The sequence below is a fragment of the Alligator mississippiensis genome, chromosome 11 (genome assembly GCF_030867095.1).
Source record: "Alligator mississippiensis isolate rAllMis1 chromosome 11, rAllMis1, whole genome shotgun sequence".
Taxonomy (NCBI): domain Eukaryota; kingdom Metazoa; phylum Chordata; order Crocodylia; family Alligatoridae; genus Alligator; species Alligator mississippiensis.
Genome location: NC_081834.1, coordinates 74,223,541 through 74,244,390, shown reverse-complemented (window position 1 = coordinate 74,244,390; position 20,850 = coordinate 74,223,541). Strand labels below are relative to the sequence as shown.

Genomic DNA, 20,850 nt, shown 5'->3' with positions numbered 1-20,850 from the left:
TTCCTTTTAAAGATATAGGCACAGAATAGGAGCCACTCATCCTTCCAGGGTTGGGCTAGACAGATGGATAGGGGACAGCCTGGAGTCAGGAGCTCTAGCAGTGTTAGCTACAAATGTTCAACTCAGGATCCTTCAAATTCTGGTTTATTAGATGGATTGAAACACTGTAATGAAGGTAAATCATAAATCTTGGGGCTGGTCCCCCCCCCTGCCCCCCCACACAGTAGCAAGCTACAAGAGTCAGGTATACCTATCCCACAGGCGCTGGAGTCTGTCATTGAGGCTTCTTTCAGCATGGTGTTATCTTCCAGAAGGGGGTTGCCAGCTGGTTCTTCTGGCTGGACACGTCTGGTTGAGTTGGAGATCAAGAGGGCACCACTGAGGGTCACTTTTTACTGCTTTTTATCTGTCCTTGGCAGACTTTGGTGACTCCCCAGTTTTCAGGTTTGCCCAATTCAAGGGTTGTTGACCCTCGTGGGACTTCCCCCCCTTGGTGGCTACTGGACGGCATCTGTCAGCCCCAGGGATAGTCCGCATGTATGTGCAGGTTTGGGAGTCCGTTGATGAATTTTGAATAGGGCTCTAGGAGCAGTTGATCTGGAGATATTCAGCCCAAAAGTTGGTCCGTGGTGTTGATTAACTCAGACCAGGGCTTCTAGCCCTTGATCAGTGATGTTCAGAGATTTCCCGGTTGTTACATTGTCTTCTATTGAGTTCTTCTGTTGGTTGATCTGCAGTGTCCCAGGTGTTAATTTCTGTCTGCTGCTACAGTGTTACACATTCAATCACTGATTCACTTCCTCTTTCAGGGGCCAGCCTGATACAGGGAAAGGCAGTTTGATTCCTGCCCTTGTTAACATTGTTACAATGTATAACTTACTTATGAAACTAAACACATTTAGTTGAAAGTTGAAAGGTGAGGAGTATAAAATATAAGCTACAAATGCCATGGCACACAAATAGATAAAAATACCAAAATACAAGGGGAGATACAAAATGCACACATACATATTTTAAAACACAATTCCTTCTCTTAAAGTGAAAGAGAGAGGAAGGAAGAAAAGGTAGGAAAAGAGAAACATATCTAAAGAGGGGAGAGCAAATGCAGGCAAGAGGAAAAGGGGGCTTTCTGCTACATGAGCCCTTAGTAGGCAGTGCCTTTCCCGGACACTCAGAGTTTCACAGTCCACTACATTCAGGGATTTCTGCAACCACTGTCCCAAATTCCTAATATTAGCAGATCCCAGGGTCTTGCGCAGGGCTGCTAGATCAGCTCCACTGAGGGGGACAGTTACCTGTGTGGTTTCTGTGGGTTTTCCCTGAGCATCCTGGGTGACTGAGGTCCGCGGGATTGTGCTCACCTCAGGCACCAGGGTCCTTTCCTGATCTGACTTGGGGTCTTCAGGAGAGGGCTCCCCTGCATTCTCCGGATCTCCCCACATCTCCCCACCTCAAATCTCTCCTGGATTGAAGGGGATGTCTGGATCCCTGGCTTGGTCTTCCTAGATGACAGCTGCTACTTGCAGGCTGCGCTCCTGTAGTTCCTTTTTCAAACGGTTACTGGTATTTAGACAGGGGCCATGGTTGACCTTGGCTCCCTTCTCGGCTTGGTCTTTAGCCATTGTCTTTACCAATTTTTGCAAGGCTTCTTGGCTAGCCTTTTCTTGATCCAATAATTCCAATTGTCGGGCATTGTCTTGATTTGTTTTTCTCAATTGCTCATTCTCATCTTCCAAGTTCCGAGACAACCCATTTAGAGTCTGATTACTGGTTTCCAATTGGACACATCTATCTTTTAGAATTTGGATTAGCTCCTCCTTTCCCTCAATTTCAGAGTCTCGCTGAGCCTTTTCCTCAACTGCTGTTTTTACAGCATGCCATAGTAGCCAGACCAAGACACTGTGTTGCCTTTGAACCGAGGGTTTTTCACAAAGGCAAAATCTTTCAAATTGGGATTCAATGTCCCCTGTAAAAAAGCCTGGGGTGCACACATCCTCCCTCCATGGGCTGGGTCCACCCTTCAGAATCTCCCCATGGAGAGGGGAAATTTCCTTCCTCCGTACCCACTTATCTTCTTGGCCTCTGGCTGCAACCTTAGGGTTTTTTTTTTTTTCCTAAACAAAGACATTTTCCTCAACATGCCTCAAGCCTGTCAGTTTCCTTGAGCCCTCGCGCTCCCAACCGACTCTGCCCCTGCCCCTGAAGTTCTACAACCAAATCCCTTCCTTGGGATATGTCCATCACCTTGGGTGACAACTAAATCCAGACCCTCCTTGAGTCTGCCCACCCCCTTGGGTGAGTCTAAATCCTAGTCCACCCCCTTGAGTGACTTCCAAATTCAGACCCTCCTTGAGTCTGTCCACACCCTTGAGTGACTATTGCCCACCAACCTCCGTGGACATGGGTTCTATCTGGAGACACAGTCTCCCTAATTACCAATCTGCTAATAATCCTGGAATAATGCCTGCATTCTCCACCAAATAATGTTGGATACAAATGTTGAACTCAGGATCCTTAAAATTCTGGTTTATTAGGTGGATTGAAACACTGTAATGAAGTTAAATCATAAACCTTGGGGCTGCCCCCCCACCCTCCACACACACGCACATACATGAACACACACAGTAGCAAGCTACAAGAGTCAGGTATACCTATCCCACAGGTGCTGGAGTCTGTCATCGAGGCTTCTTTCACTGTGGTGTTATTTTCCAGAAGGGGGTCGCTGGCTGGTCCTTCTGGCTGGACAGGTCTGGTCGAGTTGGAGGTCAAGAGGGTGCCACTGAGGGTCACTTTTCACTGCTTTTTATGTCCTTGGCAGACTTTGGTGACTCCCCAGTTTTCAGGTTTGCCCAATCCAGGGGTCATTGTCCCTTGTGGGACTTTCCCGCCTCAGTGGCTACTGGATGGTATCTGTCAGCCCCAGGGGTCGTCTGCATAGATTCACAGATTCATAGATGTTAGGGTCGGAAGGGACCTCAATGGATCATCGAGTCCAACCCCCTGCATAGGCAGGAAAGAGTGCTGGGTTTAGATGACCCCAGCTAGATTCCTATCTAACCTCCTCTTGAAGACCCCCAGGGCATGGGAGAGCACCACCTCCCTTGGGAGCCCATTCCAGACCTTGGCCACTCGAACTGTGAAGAAGTTCTTCCTAATGTCCAGTCTAAATCTGCTCTCTGCTAGCTTGTGGCCATTATTTCTTGTAACCCGCAGGGGCGCCTTGGTGAATAAAACCTCACCAATTCCCTTCTGTGCCCCCATGATGAACTTATAGGCAGCCACAAGGTCGCCTCTCAACCTTCTCTTGCGGAGCCTGAAAAGGTCCAGGTTCTCTAGTCTCTCCTCGTAGGGCTTCGCCTGCAAGCCCTTAACCATATGAGTGGCCCTTCTCTGGACCCTCTCCAGGTTATCCACATGCCTCTTGAAGTGTGGCGCCCAAAATTGCACGCAGTACTCCAACTGCGGTCTGACCAGCACCCGATAGAGGGGAAGTATCACCTCCTTGGACCTATTCGTCATGCATCTGCTGATGCACGATAAAGTGCCATTGGCTTTTCTGATGGCTTCGTCACACTGCTGACTCACATTGCATGTACGTGCAGGTTTGGGAGTCCATTGATGAATTTTGAATAGGGCTCTGGGAGCGGTTGATCTGGAGATATTCAGCCCAAAAGTTGGTCCCCGTAGTTGATTAACTCAGGCCAGGGCTCCTAGCCCTTGATCAGTGATGTTCAGAGATTTCCCAGTTGTTACATTGTCTTCAATTGAGTTCTTCCCTTGGTTGATCTGCAGTTTCCCAGGTGTTAATTTCTGTCTGCTGCTACAGTGTTACACATTCAATCACTGATTCACTTCCTCTTTCAGGGGCCAGCCTGATACAGGGAAGGGCAGTTTGATCCCTGCCCTTTTTAACATCGTTGCAATGTATAACTTACTTATGAAACTAAACACATTTAGTTGAAAGTTGAAAGGTGAGAAGTATAAAATATAAGCTACAAAAATAATGCCATGGCACACAAGTAGATAAAAATACCAAAATACAAGGGGAGATACAAAATGCGCACAAACACATTTTAAAACACAATTCCTTATCTTAAAGTGAAAGAAAAAGGAAGGAAGAAAAGGTAGAAGAGGAAAAACATATCCAAGGAGGGGAGAGCAACTGCAGGCAAGAGGAAAAGGGGCTTTCTGCTACAGCATGGGTGAATTTCTGATGGCCAGGGAGAAAGGGGAAGGACTAAGCTCAACTTTGTGGGTGAGCCAGACCCAAAGGATTGGTTTGTAGGTGATCCTTTGTAACATTATCTGTAGCTGTCCCCAGTTTGTGTCCTGGGTCTAGGCTTGGGGTCAGGATAAAGGTCTGGGTGGAGAACAAGTCCATTGAGCAAGCACCCTCCTGCTCCTCTGTAGTCTTTTTGGGGGGAAGGCAGAAAGGGGACTTCATTGTCATGTTTTGTCATCGTAGTTGCACTACATCCAGTCTGTGACCTGCAGTGTGATGAGGAGCAATGACGTGGTCTTCCTCAAGGGTCCTGGACAGCTCCTTGTGGAAAGGGACCAAGGCCATTGAAATGCCCAAGAGCTTGTTGGTGTCCCTGCCCTGGATACACTAACGTTTCAGACACCTGATTTTAGTACAGATTTCCTGCCAAATCCACTAGTGCTCCCAAGCCACTGCCTGGGCTGCAGTACACGTGTAGGCCATCTGGGTTAGTTGGCTGCCCTTCCCACCCTTAACAGTGGTGGCAGTGGTGTTCTCTTCATCTTGGATTGCAATGAGGCCTACCACCTCACCACAATACCAGTTTACAGCCCTCCTTCAAGGGTCTGACAAGGATATTCCCTGGTTTGGTTCAGTTCATGAAGCTAGGTGATCTCTGGTGCAAACAGCACGCTTGAGCAAATGTGGCAGGCTTCAATGACCCTTGAGGCTTCCAGTGGGTGCCCTGTGTAATGCCACACGTTCCCTGATGGGTGGGGTGTCACCCTGGGGTCAGTAACTCCCCTGGGCAGTAGAGTTTTGGATGGAGAGAGTGACTGGTTCTTGGAGCAGGACCAGGAAGAGTAGAGAGTGGTGCATACAGAGATGCTGGAGGACCATGAATTGCTCGTATTACCTTTTATGAAGCAGTCCAATGGTTGCTGAACATGTGTTATTTAATACTATTTTGGAAATACTTGTTGCATGCAAAATAGTAAGTTTTCTACAGGATGAGCGCACTTAGCATATGCTTTACTGTTTGAACATGTGGACACTTGCATTTTAGGTGCATTTAACACATCCTAAGTGCCCTGCATGGCATCACCTTGAGAAGTAGGAACAGGAAGACACAAGCAAAGGGCTATAGTAAAGTGGGGAAGATATTGCCCTGGAAGAGAGGACACTGGACTATCGCCCATTCATCCATTATTTTCTGGATCTTGGCATTACTGTTCTTTGGACAAACTAGGTAAACATCAGTGGGACAGTTACTATCCCATTGGGAGCACAAGAAGGGACCAGGTTTCAAAGCATGCTTATGAATTTTGTTTCCACAAGCCTATCAGGTCCTACTATGGTAAGGTTCAAATAAGCATATAGCAACTTTGCAATGAGCATGAACTCAGTGTAGCTTTTATTCATACTATCAACCAGGTGATCAGACTTGCCAAAAACAGGGCAGGGTTGAAAACAAATCTGGGACAAATTTCTGGTTCACCCTTTTTTACATATTACAAGAAGCTACATCAAGCACACTTCATTATATATTACAATTTGCAGGTTAATGCATGAATTACAACCTTGGATACAACTCCTACATCTATTGTACTATTCTATGTGCTTTTCTCATGGTTAATCATTGTAGGTGTTATGCATCTTTACAATTTTGCTGATTAGGGGCAAGGAACTGGTTGTCAGGAAGCAGGAAAAAGAAGCCAAGAGAGAAACAGAGGCATCTGCCTTGCTGAGCAGCATGCATGGCACTGGAAGGTATTTTGCTTTCCAGGAGCCAGCTACAGCTTGCAGGTGACCAATGTCAAGTCGAAGTCATTTGCCTGTTGGCAATCAGGGTTGCTGAGGGTTAATTACCCTGCCAACTGCCTTGACTCTGGACAAAGGAGGCTTTGATTTAATCATTTGGTGTTACAAAACTGAGGCTCCACTCATTTATATGGCTTCCTAACAGCTACACAGTCCCTTCTTCACAGTTCACTTCAGCTTCTATAATTCTAAAACAAATTTAGAAACATTTTTAGTCTAACAACTTACAACGGCCATAGTATTTTCTTCATTGCCTTTTTCACATCTTAATTTCTCAGGCTGTAGATGATGGGGTTCAACAATGGGGTTAAGGTGCTGTACTGGATGGAGACAAGTTTATCCAGAAACACTGAGGAGACCTGACTTGGGTTTTACCTACTGGGAAAGGGCTGTCACATAGCGTAAATCCACCACAATCAGATGGGATCTACAGGTAGATATGGCTTTATGCCTGCCCTCTAAAGAGCTCATCCTTTGGATGGGATCTACAGGTAGATATGGCTTTATGCCTGCCCTCTAAAGAGCTCATCCTTTGGATGGTGGAGATGATGTTGATATAGGAAACCATGATGCAGAGAAAGGTGCTTAACCCAAATATTACTGCAGAAACAAAAAGCATAATTTTATTGGTGAAGGTATCAGTGCAGGACAGAGATAATAGTGTGGGGATTTCACAGGTGAAGTGGCTAATTAATTTTATTGGGGCCACAAAAACAAGCATTAATTGAGGTAGAGTGTTCATCAGGGCATCTATACAGCCAATTGCCCATGCTCCAACTACCATCTGAATGCAGAATGTTTTGTTCATGATTCTCACGTGAAGTAGATGGTGACATATGGCAGCATATCAGTCATAAGCCATTGCTGAAAGCATAACAATCTCAGTACGGCCTGACAAAACAAAGAAAGAGATTTGTGCAAAGCAGCCATTTACAGAAATGGTCTTCTGCTCAGATAGGATATCTAGCAATATTTTTGACACTGTGATGGAGGAATACCACACGTCAACACAGGGTAAATGAAAAAGAAAGAAGTACATGGCGGGTATGAAGGTGAGAGTCAACCCTTATCACCACCTTGATCCCAATATTTCCTAACTGGGTAATTAAAATAAATAAGCAAAAACACTAAGAAAAGTAGAATCTGGAGCCTAGGGTCATCATAAAGCCCATGAAAATAAATTCAGTCATTTTTGTTTGATTTTTTTTTTCCATTGATAGTTATATTTGAACCTGTGAGAAAAGAATTATAAATCACAGAGGTTGCACTAACTTACACAGGAAGCCAAAATGTAGGAAAAAATAAAAACAGTTGAGTTAGTTATCTGCCCGTCCACACATTTTAGGGAGAATCATTATTTTTTGGGTTTTCGAAGGATCAGAAGAAAGACTGGTATCCAAATGTCATAAAATATCAATAGAGTGGAGTGTTAATCCAAAAGTCATTTTTCAGATTCTCATTTTAAACTCTATATAGATCTTCAATGATCAGCACAGAAGCAAGGCATAAAAGAAGCTTATAAAATATTTCTTTTTGTCAACGTATGTGGGAGCATGAAGATGAGGAGTAGAGTATTATGAGTAAATTGAACGGTTCAACATTTCACACAAGCCAAACAGCACTCTTTTAGGAAATGGGGGGTTGGAGGTGAAATCAAAGCAAGAGATGCTTTAAAAAAATAAATAAATAAAGCATTATGTCAGAAGCAAATTTGGAGAGCTAAGATATAATATGAAAGTGCAACATCTAAAACTATGTGCATGTGTATGTGTTAAAAAAAATAAATTATTGAGGTACCTGGTATAGGAAATGAAATGTTAATATTGCAATACTATCACACTAAAGGCAGGCAAGGATGTCATACTGGCATATTGTGTTTCACTCGGACCACCCCATCTTGCAAAACAGAGTAGTACAAATACCTGTGTAATTGTGGAGAAATTAGCAAAAGGCTTGTGGACAATCAGAAGCATGGAAAACTTATTTTATTAAGAAATAGTGAAAACAACTGGGACAGAATACTTTTTGATGGAAAAGCATAAGACTAGATGCAATTAAACTATAGACTACTTTGAGATTTTAAGTTGCTTAGAAATCCTGAGACTTCAGGGTCAGCTGCCACATTAATATGCATTTGTTATCAAGACGAGGATAAAAAGGAAGAAACTCACCCAAAATTCTGCATGCAGATCACAGATGGAAGTTTAATGCCTGCCTTGCAAAATGCATGCCAAAAAGGCAGAAGTTTTAGTCTCTGCCTCATATACTCTCCTTCCTTTTTATAATTTGTGAAGACCACACATCTATAGGTATTCACATCCAAATTCTTTTGGAGGTGAGGATATAGGGCATAGGAGATGGATCTTTTCTAGATTAATGCCTTTCTTTCTGCTTCTTCAGTAAAATAAATAAATAAATAAATAAAAATTGTTTCTTTACCAATAATTGACGATTATTTCCAGAATGATGGTTGAAACATCCCATTGGTTTTAGGACAGCCATTAGATGTTCCTTGCATCAATGGACCCTTGCATGTGAACTGCTGCAAAACGTTTGTCGCATGAAAAACCGAAGCTGTTTTATATTTAAACTGAGAGAAAAAAATCCCCTTGACATCAACTTGGAATTGGATTGGCCTGTGTGCACCTCTAACATAATTGCTGGAAAGCACTCAAGCCAGGAGGATTAGAAAGGCCTCTAGGCATTGAGTCTCTATGGTAACTAATACTTTCTGTCCCCAGTGAAAATACTGTCTTATAGGTACCATCAAAATTGCAGTGGTCTTACTTTAATAATTTCTAGGGTCACATTTTTAAACAGCAACATTGTCTGCTTTCACGTCTGCTTTTGTTGGTACAAATCAGAGGCCTAGCTGATTTCAACCCAAGTAACCAAGAAGCATTTTAGACCTATACTTCTTCCTCTGTCTCCTTCCATCTATCCATCTATGGTTACATTAATGAGGTTAGCTAGGATTTTGAAAAGGGGGGTGCAGATGGTGTGGCTTCTCGTCACATTTAACACAACACATTTTTTCCAGGTAAAGAGAAACTAGAAGGTTTTCTAAAATGCAATGGGCCAAGGGATGTGTTATTTGGGTTTAGATCAAAGTAAAAACATACATCTTTATTGGAATGTGCATTCATTTTCTATAGCAAATATTATGTGTAGAAAACCCCAAAAACTAGGCTAATATAATCCAAGTGTATTGCTTATTTAGTTCTGTAATCCTTAGAAGTCAATGCACATCTCTTTCAGATTCATAAAATCTTAGATTAAAAAATAAACTCTCTCCTTCCTGAGCGTTACTGGAAGTTATTTCCACATCGGAGTCAAAGTTATTTGTTAGAGTTAAAAACAGTCAACAGGTTTGTAAAATAGGAGCTACGTTACCAGGAGGAGCTAGCAGACAGCGGAATTGCAGAAGAAAGCTTCATTCATGGAACATGAAGGCTATTAGTACAGGAGAGGGTTGATAACATCTGTGGAAGGAAGAGTTTAGAAGAAATCGCGTAGATTATAATGAGCCATAAAGTGAAGTGACTCCCTCATTGCTGCCTAATTAGAAATGCTGCTGGTAATGGCAGGCAGTTGTTTTTAACCTTGGGGTGGACCAGGAATCAAAGGGGGATGCAACTGTATGACTGCACCCTCTACCCCCACCTACATTTGCCCCTTGATGCATTTCTGATCCCACTGAAGCCTATTCATGGAGTGGCTTGGTTGGGTCTCCTTCCACACGCACAATTTCTACTGCAATAATGCCTGAGGTCCGTACCATAATCAGTGTCTCATTATGGTGGGCCCTGATTGTGTTGGACCAGATCCTGTTTGACTTACTAGGTCATTAAGTATACTAAGGTGTGTAGGTGTGTGATCCTGTTCCGTTCCACCCTTCTCAGGTTCCCAAGTACTGCAACTATTGAAATTGCCACCAGATTAATGAGGGGAACATCCATGCAGGGCAAGACCAAAAATGAAAGGAGCTCACAGATGAAGTACGATTGACATACAAGCTCCAGAACACAGCAAGAGCTAAATCCCATTTCATTTTATATGTCTCCATAGCACCAACCAGCAAGCAACTTTGCTGATGTTCAACCTCCATTTTATCCAATGACTTAAATGCAAGGTACAGTCCCTCAACTTCAAAAGGAGGATGAGAGAAGAGATTAAGTAAGGCTGAATCTGACACAGTGATCAGACTACTGGAATAGAAAGATGCAGAAATTCAGATTCAAACACCTTCTGGGTGAGAAGAGCCAGGGCCTGGGTGCCCTACTTCCCAGCTATTGAGGCTGCCTCATCTTCCTCCTGGAGTTTCCAGAATGTATGGCCGTGTAAGTACATACATGTATGTGTAGCTGCCCAATGAAGGAGCAAGCCTGCAGCATGTGTATCATCTTTGTGTTTATGCTTACACATCCACACTGCACCTAATAGACTTGCAAACTTCAGGTAAGGGCCAACAAGGCTACTTGCGTGGCTGTAGCCATTTATGCACAAAGGATGCTAAAATTCCACCCCTATTACATTGATTTAATTTATTTTACCTAACAACTCAGCCACAACTCTGTTAAAGCAAAGCTAAGGTTAATCATCCCTGATACACCCCATGGTCTATAGTCTCAGGAACAGAGAGAGGAAAAAGGCCCTGAGAAAAGCCTTCTCACAGAAGACACTCAACATGAATTTCTTGTGTTGCCACCTGGATTTTCAACCTGCATGTCTGCACATTAATCAAAATACCTTTAGGAGATAGTTTGAGAGCTGTTAAATGATCAGAAGAGTTGCAGTGAGCAGAGTGTGTAATTCAGTCAGCGGTAGCCTTCCCTCTCAGCACTGTACAAGATGCTGTGTTGTGTGGGGTGTTGTATACTGCCCAGTAGAGGATGCTCTCTTCAGTGGATGAGTGCTGGTATGCTGGAGGACAGTGTGCATCAGGGACAAAGATGGATGGTAGTTATTTGTCGTTCTCTCTTATACATCAAACTTGGTGCTCATATAGTATTAGAAATTATGCTGCAGCAAGCAATATAGTTGGCCAGTAGGGGCACTCTTCCTTTGGAGTTACTAAATGACCCTGCATAATCCTGTAGTCTTGTCCTGGGTAATGTAAGACTGATGTTGTAGCTGTGTTGGTCCAGAAATTACCCAAGAGGTAAGGATTTCTTAAGTGAATATCTTTTATTGGAACAGCTATGCCTTGCATCGACAAGCTTCTCTACCTTTTTTATTCCAAATACATCGTTGGTACAATAAACATAGCATCCTAAGAAATCCTTGCCCTCACATCTTTTCCTTGTAAATATGAGGTCCTAATCTCCACTGTGTCTTAAAGTCCTCTCTGACTTTTTGCCTACTATAAGATCCGCATCTAAGTCACTTCTTGACATCTAAGAGGACTTAGATACTATTGTTCCTATGCCACCCCTCTCATTTCCCTTGGGAGGGGACAGGCAGTGGGGGACATTAAAACACCTACTTTGGTAGCATGCCATCATCTTACATTTAAGAATAATCACAACAGGCAGTGAGCAGGGGGACATCTTATCCATGTTTTGGGTCAACTGTTTTTTTCTGACCTTAACATTTCACTCTTGGCATTGTAACCAAACTACTATTTCAGAAATCGTATTCTGCATATAGTGGTAGTGATGGAGTGATGTAGGCCAGGAACTATGAAAGAAGAAAGGCTTCCAATAGGTGAAATCTATTTTTTTTATTGGATCAACTATAGGGTTGGAATAATTTTAGAAAAAAACACTTTCAAATGCAGGGCACTTAGTTTTAGACAAGGCTTCAAATGAAGACAATTCCATCCATGCAGTTGATCCAATAAAAGATACAACCCACAAAAGCCTTGCCATTTTGCATATGGTGAATTGTAGATGGGTTTCCCTTTTTATATGCTTTCATTCCTGCCCTATCCTTTTATTATGAGTTTTCTTTTTGAATTAAATCCTATTTCCTTCTACTTGCTTTAAAGGAAACTGCAGCATTTAGGCAACCCAACTGCATAAGAGTTATTTTTAGCATATAAATATACTTTGGGATTTTTATTCCAGGTTCAGTGCCAAAGCACTAGCATGCACTCTTCACTAGAGATGCCCAGTTGGGCTGCACTCTGACCACTAGTTCATTATTTGGGTATTACCCAGCCCTAGTTCTGACCCGAGATCTTGTGGAGGCCAGAGAAAACACTACAAGGACACACCAAGGGTGTACCTCAAGAAAATAGATGCTAACATCAACAGCTTGAAGAAGTTAGCTACTAAGCAACTCCAAAGGTGCCTCCATTTCAACCAAATGGCAGCCTGCTTTGAGGTAAAGTGTCTTGCCCTCAAAGCAGAGAAGAGAGAGTAGAGGGAGCAAAAGGAGAGGACTGTGGCCCACATCCTACTCTCCCCTGAGGTAAGATGTGCAGCTTCTGTGGGCAGATCTGTGGCTTAGGGATTGGACACTGAAGCAACCTCAAGACCCATCAATGAGCTATGGTAGATATCACCCTTGAATCAAGGGATTGTGGATGATGATGATCCAGCCTTCCTTGTGAAACTGGCCCATTGGGCTGTCAAGAGAGGCAGGTATGTATAGCCAGGAGGAAGAGGGCAAAAGATATGTGGGTAAGTGAGGTGGGTACAGCTTTGGAAGGGACATAACCATTGAGTTGAGCCTGGGCCCTTCTTTTTAATGGGATGGAAACTTGCCGCCTTCTCTCTAAATATTTTTTTTTATCTAATAAACAGGGCATTGTGCCACATGCTGCTTCAACAGGAAGACTGGAAAGGAATTGGATTAATGACTGTAACTTGGTGTTTAGTGTACTTTGCTGGGAAGCAGGAGTGGGGCAAGGGTGCAGGTACAAACCTTCAATGAGTTAAAGGGCTGAGAACTCAGTCCCCTCTTCCTGTGGGCAAGTGCCCTGACCACTGGGTTATTGGGCACTCTTCTTCCTCCGTATTGTCCCTAACAGGTCCTCGTACAGGCACACAGGAAAAAGCCCTAGAGGGCAAAACACAATCCCAAACTTTTGCATAAATACCAAAATATGCCACGTAAGTTAGGTGGCAACTAACATTTAGGTGTGTAAAGTGAAATAGAATTTAGCTCAATGAGCTTTGTTGGATTAGTAAAGCAATAGGAAGGAAAAATATTATCACATGGATATTCTATGGGAAAAATTTCTGCATAATTATCTGCTAGGTTAACAAGTTTCTTTGGGTACATCAGATATCTTTTATTAGACTAACTCAGATAGTTGGAAAAATAGCAGGCTGAGGCTGCATCTGTGTCCTTCCTGGGTGGAATGATTACTAGTCGGCAGGTCTTTTTTAAGTAACGATGATGCTAACCTAACTTTATTAAGCTGTGCTTCACCTGATGCAATATGGTACTGTTTACATCTATCCTGCAGTTTCTATATTTAGACAGAGCTAACATCCCCACAGCTTGCTTTAATGAACTAGAACAAATACCACATCTCCCTTTTGATCCCTGGAAATCAGAAAGCAGAAGCTGCTTGTCAAGGATCTATGTAAAGGTAAAATCTAAGGGACATAGATTCATAGATGTTAGGGTCGGAAGGGACCTCAATAGATCATCGAGCCCGACCCCCTGCATAAGCAGGAAAGAGTGCTGGGTCTAGATGACCCCAGCTAGATACTCATCTAACCTCCTCTTGAAGACCCCCAGGGTAGAGGAGAGCACCACCTCCCTTGGGAGCCCGTTCCAGACCTTGGCCACTCGAACTGGGAAGAAGTTCTTCCTAATGTCCAATCTAAATCTGCTCTCTGCTAGCTTGTGGCCATTGTTTCTTGTGACCCCCGGGGGTGCCTTGGTGAATAAATACTCACCAATTCCCTTCTGTGCCCCCGTGATGAAGTTAAAGGCAGCCACAAGGTCGCCTCTCAACCTTCTCTTGCGGAGGCTGAAAAGGTCCAGTTTCTCTAGTCTCTCCTCGTAGGGCTTGGTCTGCAGGCCCTTGACCATATGAGTTGCCCTTCTCTGTACCCTCTCCAGGTTATCCGCATCCTTCTTGAAGTGTGGCGCCCAGAATTGCACACAGTACTCCAACTGCAGTCTGACCAGCGCCCGATAGAGGGGAAGTATCACCTCCTTGGACCTATTCGTCATGCATCTGCTGATGCACGATAAAGTGCCATTGACATTTTTGATGGCTTCGTCACACTGCCAGCTCATGTTCATCTTGGAGTCCGCTAGGACTCCAAGATCCCTTTCCACCTCTGTGCCACTCAGCAGGTCATTCCCTAGGCTGTAGGTGTGCTGGACATTTTTCCTCCCTAGGTGCAGCACTTTGCATTTCTCCTTGTTGAACTGCATCCTGTTGTTTTCTGCCCACTTGTGCAACCTATCCAGGTCTGCCTGCAGCTGTTCCCTGCCCTCTGATGTGTCCATTTCTCCCCATAGCTTTGTGTCATCTGCAAACTTGGACAGAGTACACTTCACTCCCTCGTCCAAGTCACTGATGAAGACATTAAAGAGTATCGGTCCAAGGACCGAGCCCTGCGGGACCCCACTGCCCACACCCTTCCAGGTCGAGACCGACCCATCCACCATGACTCTCTGGGTGCGGCCCTCTAGCCAATTCGCCACCCACCGGACTGTGTAGTCATCCACGTCACAGCCTCTTAACTTGTTCACCTGTATGGGGTGGGATACCGTATTAAAGGCCTTCCTGAAGTCTAAGTATATGACATCCACCCCTCCTCCTGTGTCCAGGCATTTCGTAACCTGGTCATAGAAAGAGACTAGATTGGTCAGGCACAATCTGTCCGCCACAAACCCATGCTGGTTTCCCCTCAGCATAATTTGCCCTGCCGGGCTCTCACAAATGAGAGCCTTGATAATTTTTTCAAAGACTTTACCAAGGATGGAGGTGAGACTGACTGGCCTATAGTTGCCTGGGTCCTCCTTCCTCCCCTTTTTGAAAATGGGGACCACATTGGCCTTTTTCCAGTCCTCCGGCACTTGGCCCGTGCGCCACGAGCGTTCGAATATTCCTGCCAGTGGCTCTGCAATGACAGAAAGGTAGGATCCTACCAAAGGCTGATTTCCATTCTCGTTCTACAAAGACATATAAGGATAGACACATACCATGGTCATGGGTGTGGTATAGGATATAGAACAGACTACAACAGAGTGTCAAGGTTGAATCCCCAGCTACTATAAATATATGCAATTCCATCTACTTCAGTAGAAGTATGCTGATTTACATCAGCTGGGGATCCAGCAAACAAGGTGTACTTCTGTTGTTTTTTACCATTAAGGGAGAAAGAGATCAAGAATGAGGAGGGCCCAGGGGAAGCAAGTAGACTAATCATACTCTAAATCATCTCTCTCTCTGCCTCTCTCCCTTTTCCTTTCCACCAGTTATCTAGTGATTCTAGCTTCCCTACTTCTGAAGTCCAAATCCTTCTATAATGCCAACTAACCCAGTTTTTTTTAGTGATCCAACAGCCAAGGTTTTAATATGACTTGTGTGAAATGAATCAGTGCTATCTCCGTTCATCTCGTACTGGACTGAGATCCTCTCTTGCTGCCCAAAATCCTTGGAACATATTCTGTAAATTTTGACTTATGACATATTTATACAACACATGATTAAAAAAAAGAAAAGTGTTCATGATGGATTTATGTTAAGACAGTAGCAGAATAGAGAAAAGTCTTGTTGTGGCAGTGGACTTGTTGCTCTCCCATAGGAGGCAGACAAGAAGAAATAGTTTCCCTAAGTGTTTAGTCCGGGAGATTTCAGTTCGCAAGTACCATAGCACCCAATCCTTCCAGTACTGCTGCACGTATTTAGTTTTACTGAGAGCTGTAATCAGGGTCAGATTAATTATGCTAGATTTACTGAACAGAACAGTGCTTCTTCCATGAGTGATCCCACCAATATCAGCGGGGTGATTTATTCATGGAGTGAGATGACATTCAATATAAAAGGTATCAGAATCTGGTTCTTATAGATTGAAGTTGGAGGTCAGATCGGAAAGCTCATTCCAGCACATGTTCAGCACAGCACAGGACCTGCACTGTATTAGGAAAAAGAGAGCATGTAGATTGTGTGTGTTACAACAGGGGAGAAAAAATACTGGTTGCATGTAACGGATGGTGTGTGTTTGTGTGTGTGAATAAGTGTCTGTTTGTGTGTTAGTGTCTCTGGACATGTCTGTTGTCTGTGTGGTGACCTGTACATATGAGCATAAAGATTGTGTGCGTTACAAAAGGGAAAAAAATGGTGGTTGCATGTACCTGATGGTGTGTGTGTAGGTGTGTTGGTGTCTCTGGACATGTCTGTTGTCTGTGCATGGTGACCTGTGCACATGACTGGTGGTAACATGTTCCATAAGGGAACTGTCTCATTGCTATTATTAAAAGCAGCATTCTTGGGCATTTTTGTGGCCTGAATATTTTTACGTGGCAAGGAATTCAGGGAGCAAAAGTACAAATATTAACAAGAAAAAAGTCTGAGTAGGCAATGCAGAGTTTACCCCGTGGATTTCAAGGAATGATTCAGATGTCTGAGGAGGTTCTAAGGATGGTTACTGTAGCTCTTATTTACACTCTGCAATCCAGAAGCTTTTCATTTTGGTCATTCACAAACTGATGTGCTATTCTGTCTGAGTACAAGCAGCAGAGCCTGCCCCCAGTAAAAGAAGGGAGGGTTGTATTTTCAGACACAGAGCTGCCTGAATATGAGCACTCAGGTGGCTAGTGAAATTTGAAACTGCACTTAAAGTGAACTAGTGCCTAGTGAATTTTAATTTTCCGTGGATATTAGCTACTTCACCTGCCTAGGTCATTTCTGGGAAGGAAAATAAAACATGTTTGGTGCCCATCTGTATCTACAGGTATATAAATGCCTTAATAAAAATGGCTGTGGGTGAGGTCTGAAGGGGTACACTCAGAATTCAGACCAAAGAAACCTGTTTACTGAATGGCTGATGTTCTCTAATGTGGATATGAGCTGGCCATTTTTTTTTATTTTTTTTATTTTTTATTTTTTTAAGGTTGATGGGGTGAGTATCCTAACCACAGAAACTGGAATTTATTTACTTATGGAAGTTGTTAGGCCCCCTTATATGCTGTCCAATTGAAATACAGTTTTCCACAATTCAGTTTTTCTGATTGCGAGGGGATTCCCAATGTTTAAATGACCCTCTTTGGGATTTTCAGCAGTACATACAGGGAAGCCAGACACAAAATTAAATGTCTAAGTTCCACTTAGCTTTGGAGTGTCTGGATCTGGTCTTTCACTGCAGGCTCATCTCTAATATGCCCACAGAAACCACTCCAGGGACTAGGCAGTGTTTGCTGTTGGCATCTGACTCCACTGATTTCTTCCACCCTTTTCAGATTAGCGTCCAGGAATCCATGGAGAAAACAAACCATACTTCAGTGAAAGAAGTCATCTTCCTGGGATTTGGCAGCCCCCAGAAAACCAAGATCCTTCTCTTCATGTTTTTCTTGTCCATCTACATGCTGTCACTCATGGGGAATTTCCTCATTATTGGCATTGTCCTGATGGATCCCCTCCTTCAGGCCCCCATGTATATCCTCCTGGGGAACCTCTCGTTCCTGAAGATTTGGTACACATCAGTCACTGTGCCCAAGCTGCTGGCCAACTTTTTGTCCAGAAGTATCACCATCACCGTAAGCGGCTGTGTGACTCAGTATTACTACTTCTTCTCCCTAGGAGCAACTGAATGCTTCCTCCTTGCTGTCATGGCTTATGACCGCTACTTGGCCATCTGCAACTCACTGTGTTATGCCACCATCATGAGTCCCAAATTGTGCCTCCATCTTTCTGCCAGCTCTTGGCTTTGTGGCTTCCTTTCCCTGCTCCTTCCCACAATCCTAATCTCCTAGCTATCATTTTGTGGCCCCCCAAAAAATCAACCATTTCTTTTGTGACTCAGACCCAATCTTCAAGTTGTCCCGCTCTGACACATATGTGCAGGAAGCTGTTGGGTATACTTGCAGCTCTGTGGTCATCTTGAGTTCTTTCCTGCTTACTATGTCATCCTATGTTAACATTGTGGCCACTATTATAAAGCTGTCATCTGCAAAAGCTCAGAAAAAAAACAAACAACTTTCTCCACGTGTGCCTCTCATCTCACAGTGGTAACCATCTATTATGGCACAATTATATTCACTTACATCAGACCCCAGGCCCAATATAAATTTGACTTGGGCAAAGTGGTGTCTGTCTTCTATTGTGTCATTACCTCACTGCGAAACCCTTTGATCTATACTCTAAGGAATAACAATGTGAAAACAGCAATAAGGAAAGCTTTGAGGAGATCAGTCATATTGAAAAACAACAGTGATACTGATGGTGTTGTAAAATAGAATGGAAAATTTGGGTGGGAGTTTCAAAAATTACTGAATGCCAAAGTTATCTGATACGTGTTTAGGCACTTATGATGTAGGTGGGGGCTTACTTGGCTTCATAAAAGCTCCTTGTGAAAATAAATCCAATTGATATCAATGTGAAGTAAGTATTTAAATGTTTGTTTGTTTGTTTTTTTGTCAGTAGCAATATAATAGAAATTTGTCCATTATTGCCCCAAGTTTAACTGATTTTTATTGTTGGACCTGTGCTCCTTAAGCCACTTTCAAGCTTTTGAAAATATTATCCTTGTGTGCTTCAGTTGGGTAGAGATGACTACTGGGATTTAGAATGCTGATTATGAGAAATGGGCATATAATCTCCTCCAGCTGCTTTGAAAATCCTAAACAGAAAATCACCACTGCTCAGTGACTATTTGCTACCCTTTCTGTCTCATAAAGGACATCCTGTTGCTCTTGTTCACATTGAGTGCATCTGAACAAGACGCTGCATAACCGTATTGATGGTGGGCATGATTTGTTATGCTGCTGCAATGAGCCACTGTGCAGTACCTTGTTGCTACTGCACAGGAGGGTCGGAAGTGACCCGTGCACTGCTGAGACTGTGCCATTGGGTGCATGTGTAGATGAATCCACTGAGAACAAGAGGTGAGTCATGTACTTGGGTCCAATAAAAAAATATTTCCTGTGATATTCAGGGAACTCATCATCTGGAATTGACTGAGGAACAAAAGGACCTGGGGTATTAGCTAATCGTATAATGACTTTGAGCCATCAATATGATGTCACTATGAAAAACACAAATGCAAAAATGCAATCCTTGGATACATTAGGTGAGATAGTACCAAAGAGAGACAGAGAGTACTGATGTCCAGGGCCTGGTAAGGCCTCATCTGGAACACCATATGCAGCTCGAGTCACGGTGTTCAAAAGTGGGAATGTGGTTTCTGATTATAGGTCCATCAGGAAGGGACACCTATAACTATTGGATATTAAGCACAACATAGGCACAAGTACAAGTGGGTACAAACTGGACCTGAATAAATTGAATTAAGAATTTATGAGGTTCCTAACCATCAGAGCATTGAAATTCCAAGAGAGCCCCTCTATAAGGAGGGTGAGTATTGAAAAAAATAGGTCTTGTTTCAGGATGGAGATTGATCTGTTTATGCAAACACTTGTATGACATAGTTACCCATGACAGCACAGGGCTAGATTTGATAGAGGGGTCAGACCTGATGATCTGTTCAGGTCCCTTCCAACCCATGAAACTATGAAAACTAGGCAGCTGGGGCCAAATCTGATTTCATCTTTAAGTGTCTGAGTGTCACTTTGGCACTTAAACAGAAATAGGAGCTAAAATCTGTTTATGTAGGCATACACCAGAAAGAGAGGCTGGGGCCCTTCCACCTTTTACCTAGACTAGTGGTTAGGGCACTTGCCAAGGGTGTAGGAGACCCAAATTCTAGAGGGAATTTAAAATTGTCTCTCCAACTTTGAGCCTAAATGGTCAAACAATCTGGCCATGGGCTAGATATTACCCATTCCTCTTCCTGAAGCTGTCCCACTGGGTGGCCAAGGGAGAAAGATCTCCAAGTGTCAGGAGAAGTGTAAACTAAAGGGAGCATGACTCAGTGAGAGGCATGCTGCTTAGAAAGGAAGATTATTGTGAGTTTAGCTCTTCCCCATCACCCCACCCCAGTCAGATGAAGATTTCCCACTACTATCTATCCATTTGATTCAATTAATTTTAAATGCCAGGTGTTAAAAGCTAATGAGGAGAGGACTTGGGGTCAGAACCAAGGATTCCCTCTTCTTTCAGAGAAGTGTTCCCATCACTGAATGACACTTCCTCAGACTTGCTTGTTTCCTGGCCCAGCACATTTGTATTCTCTTAATTTACCAGAGGGCCAAGTATAAGCGGAGAGCTGAGATTTCCTTTATGTAATAGTTAACCCATGGCCTAGTAGTTCAAGTACTTAACTGGGAAGGGATAGATGCATATGTATAATCTTCTGGGTAAGGGGAGTCTAGCATCCTGGTCTCACTTCCAGGATTTTTGCCCGGAGCATTATGCTGTTGAAATAAGATGTGGTAGGGTCCTCTTCCTCCATTTCCCACCCCTCCTGGTTATGAACAGATCTAGTTTGGAAATAGAATCAAAAATAGGCATTTGTGCAGACAAAGGTCAAATAGAATTTGGCTTCTGATACAAATTGGCACAGCTCTATCGAAATCAGTATAATTTGCACCACATAAGAAGCTGGTGCAATTTTCTAAAAACCCTGGCCAGGCTGTTCAATACTGTGCTTTTATTTTCTTTGGTGTATCCAGCAGCCTGGCTGCCGCTTTATACTCCACCACAGCCCAGGGTGCAGAATGGTCAATCATGCCTTTGCTGGGTGCCCCGATCCCCAAGCTACAGAGACATGTTTCCTCTGCTTTGCTGTGTCTGT

General features: G+C 43.4%; 1 protein-coding gene across 1 annotated transcript in view; it reads left to right on the top strand.

Annotated features, from left to right (window-relative positions):
- Positions 1-18,806, top strand: part of LOC132243811 (olfactory receptor 4N2-like) — an 89,569-nt gene extending 70,763 nt beyond the window's left edge. Inside the window, exons 2-3 of the mRNA XM_059714194.1 lie at positions 17,399-17,835; positions 18,764-18,806. Of these exons, the coding sequence (XP_059570177.1) occupies positions 17,399-17,835; positions 18,764-18,806 (480 nt within the window). The remainder of the gene's footprint in view (positions 1-17,398; positions 17,836-18,763) is intronic.
- Positions 18,807-20,850: the final 2,044 nt, after the last annotated feature.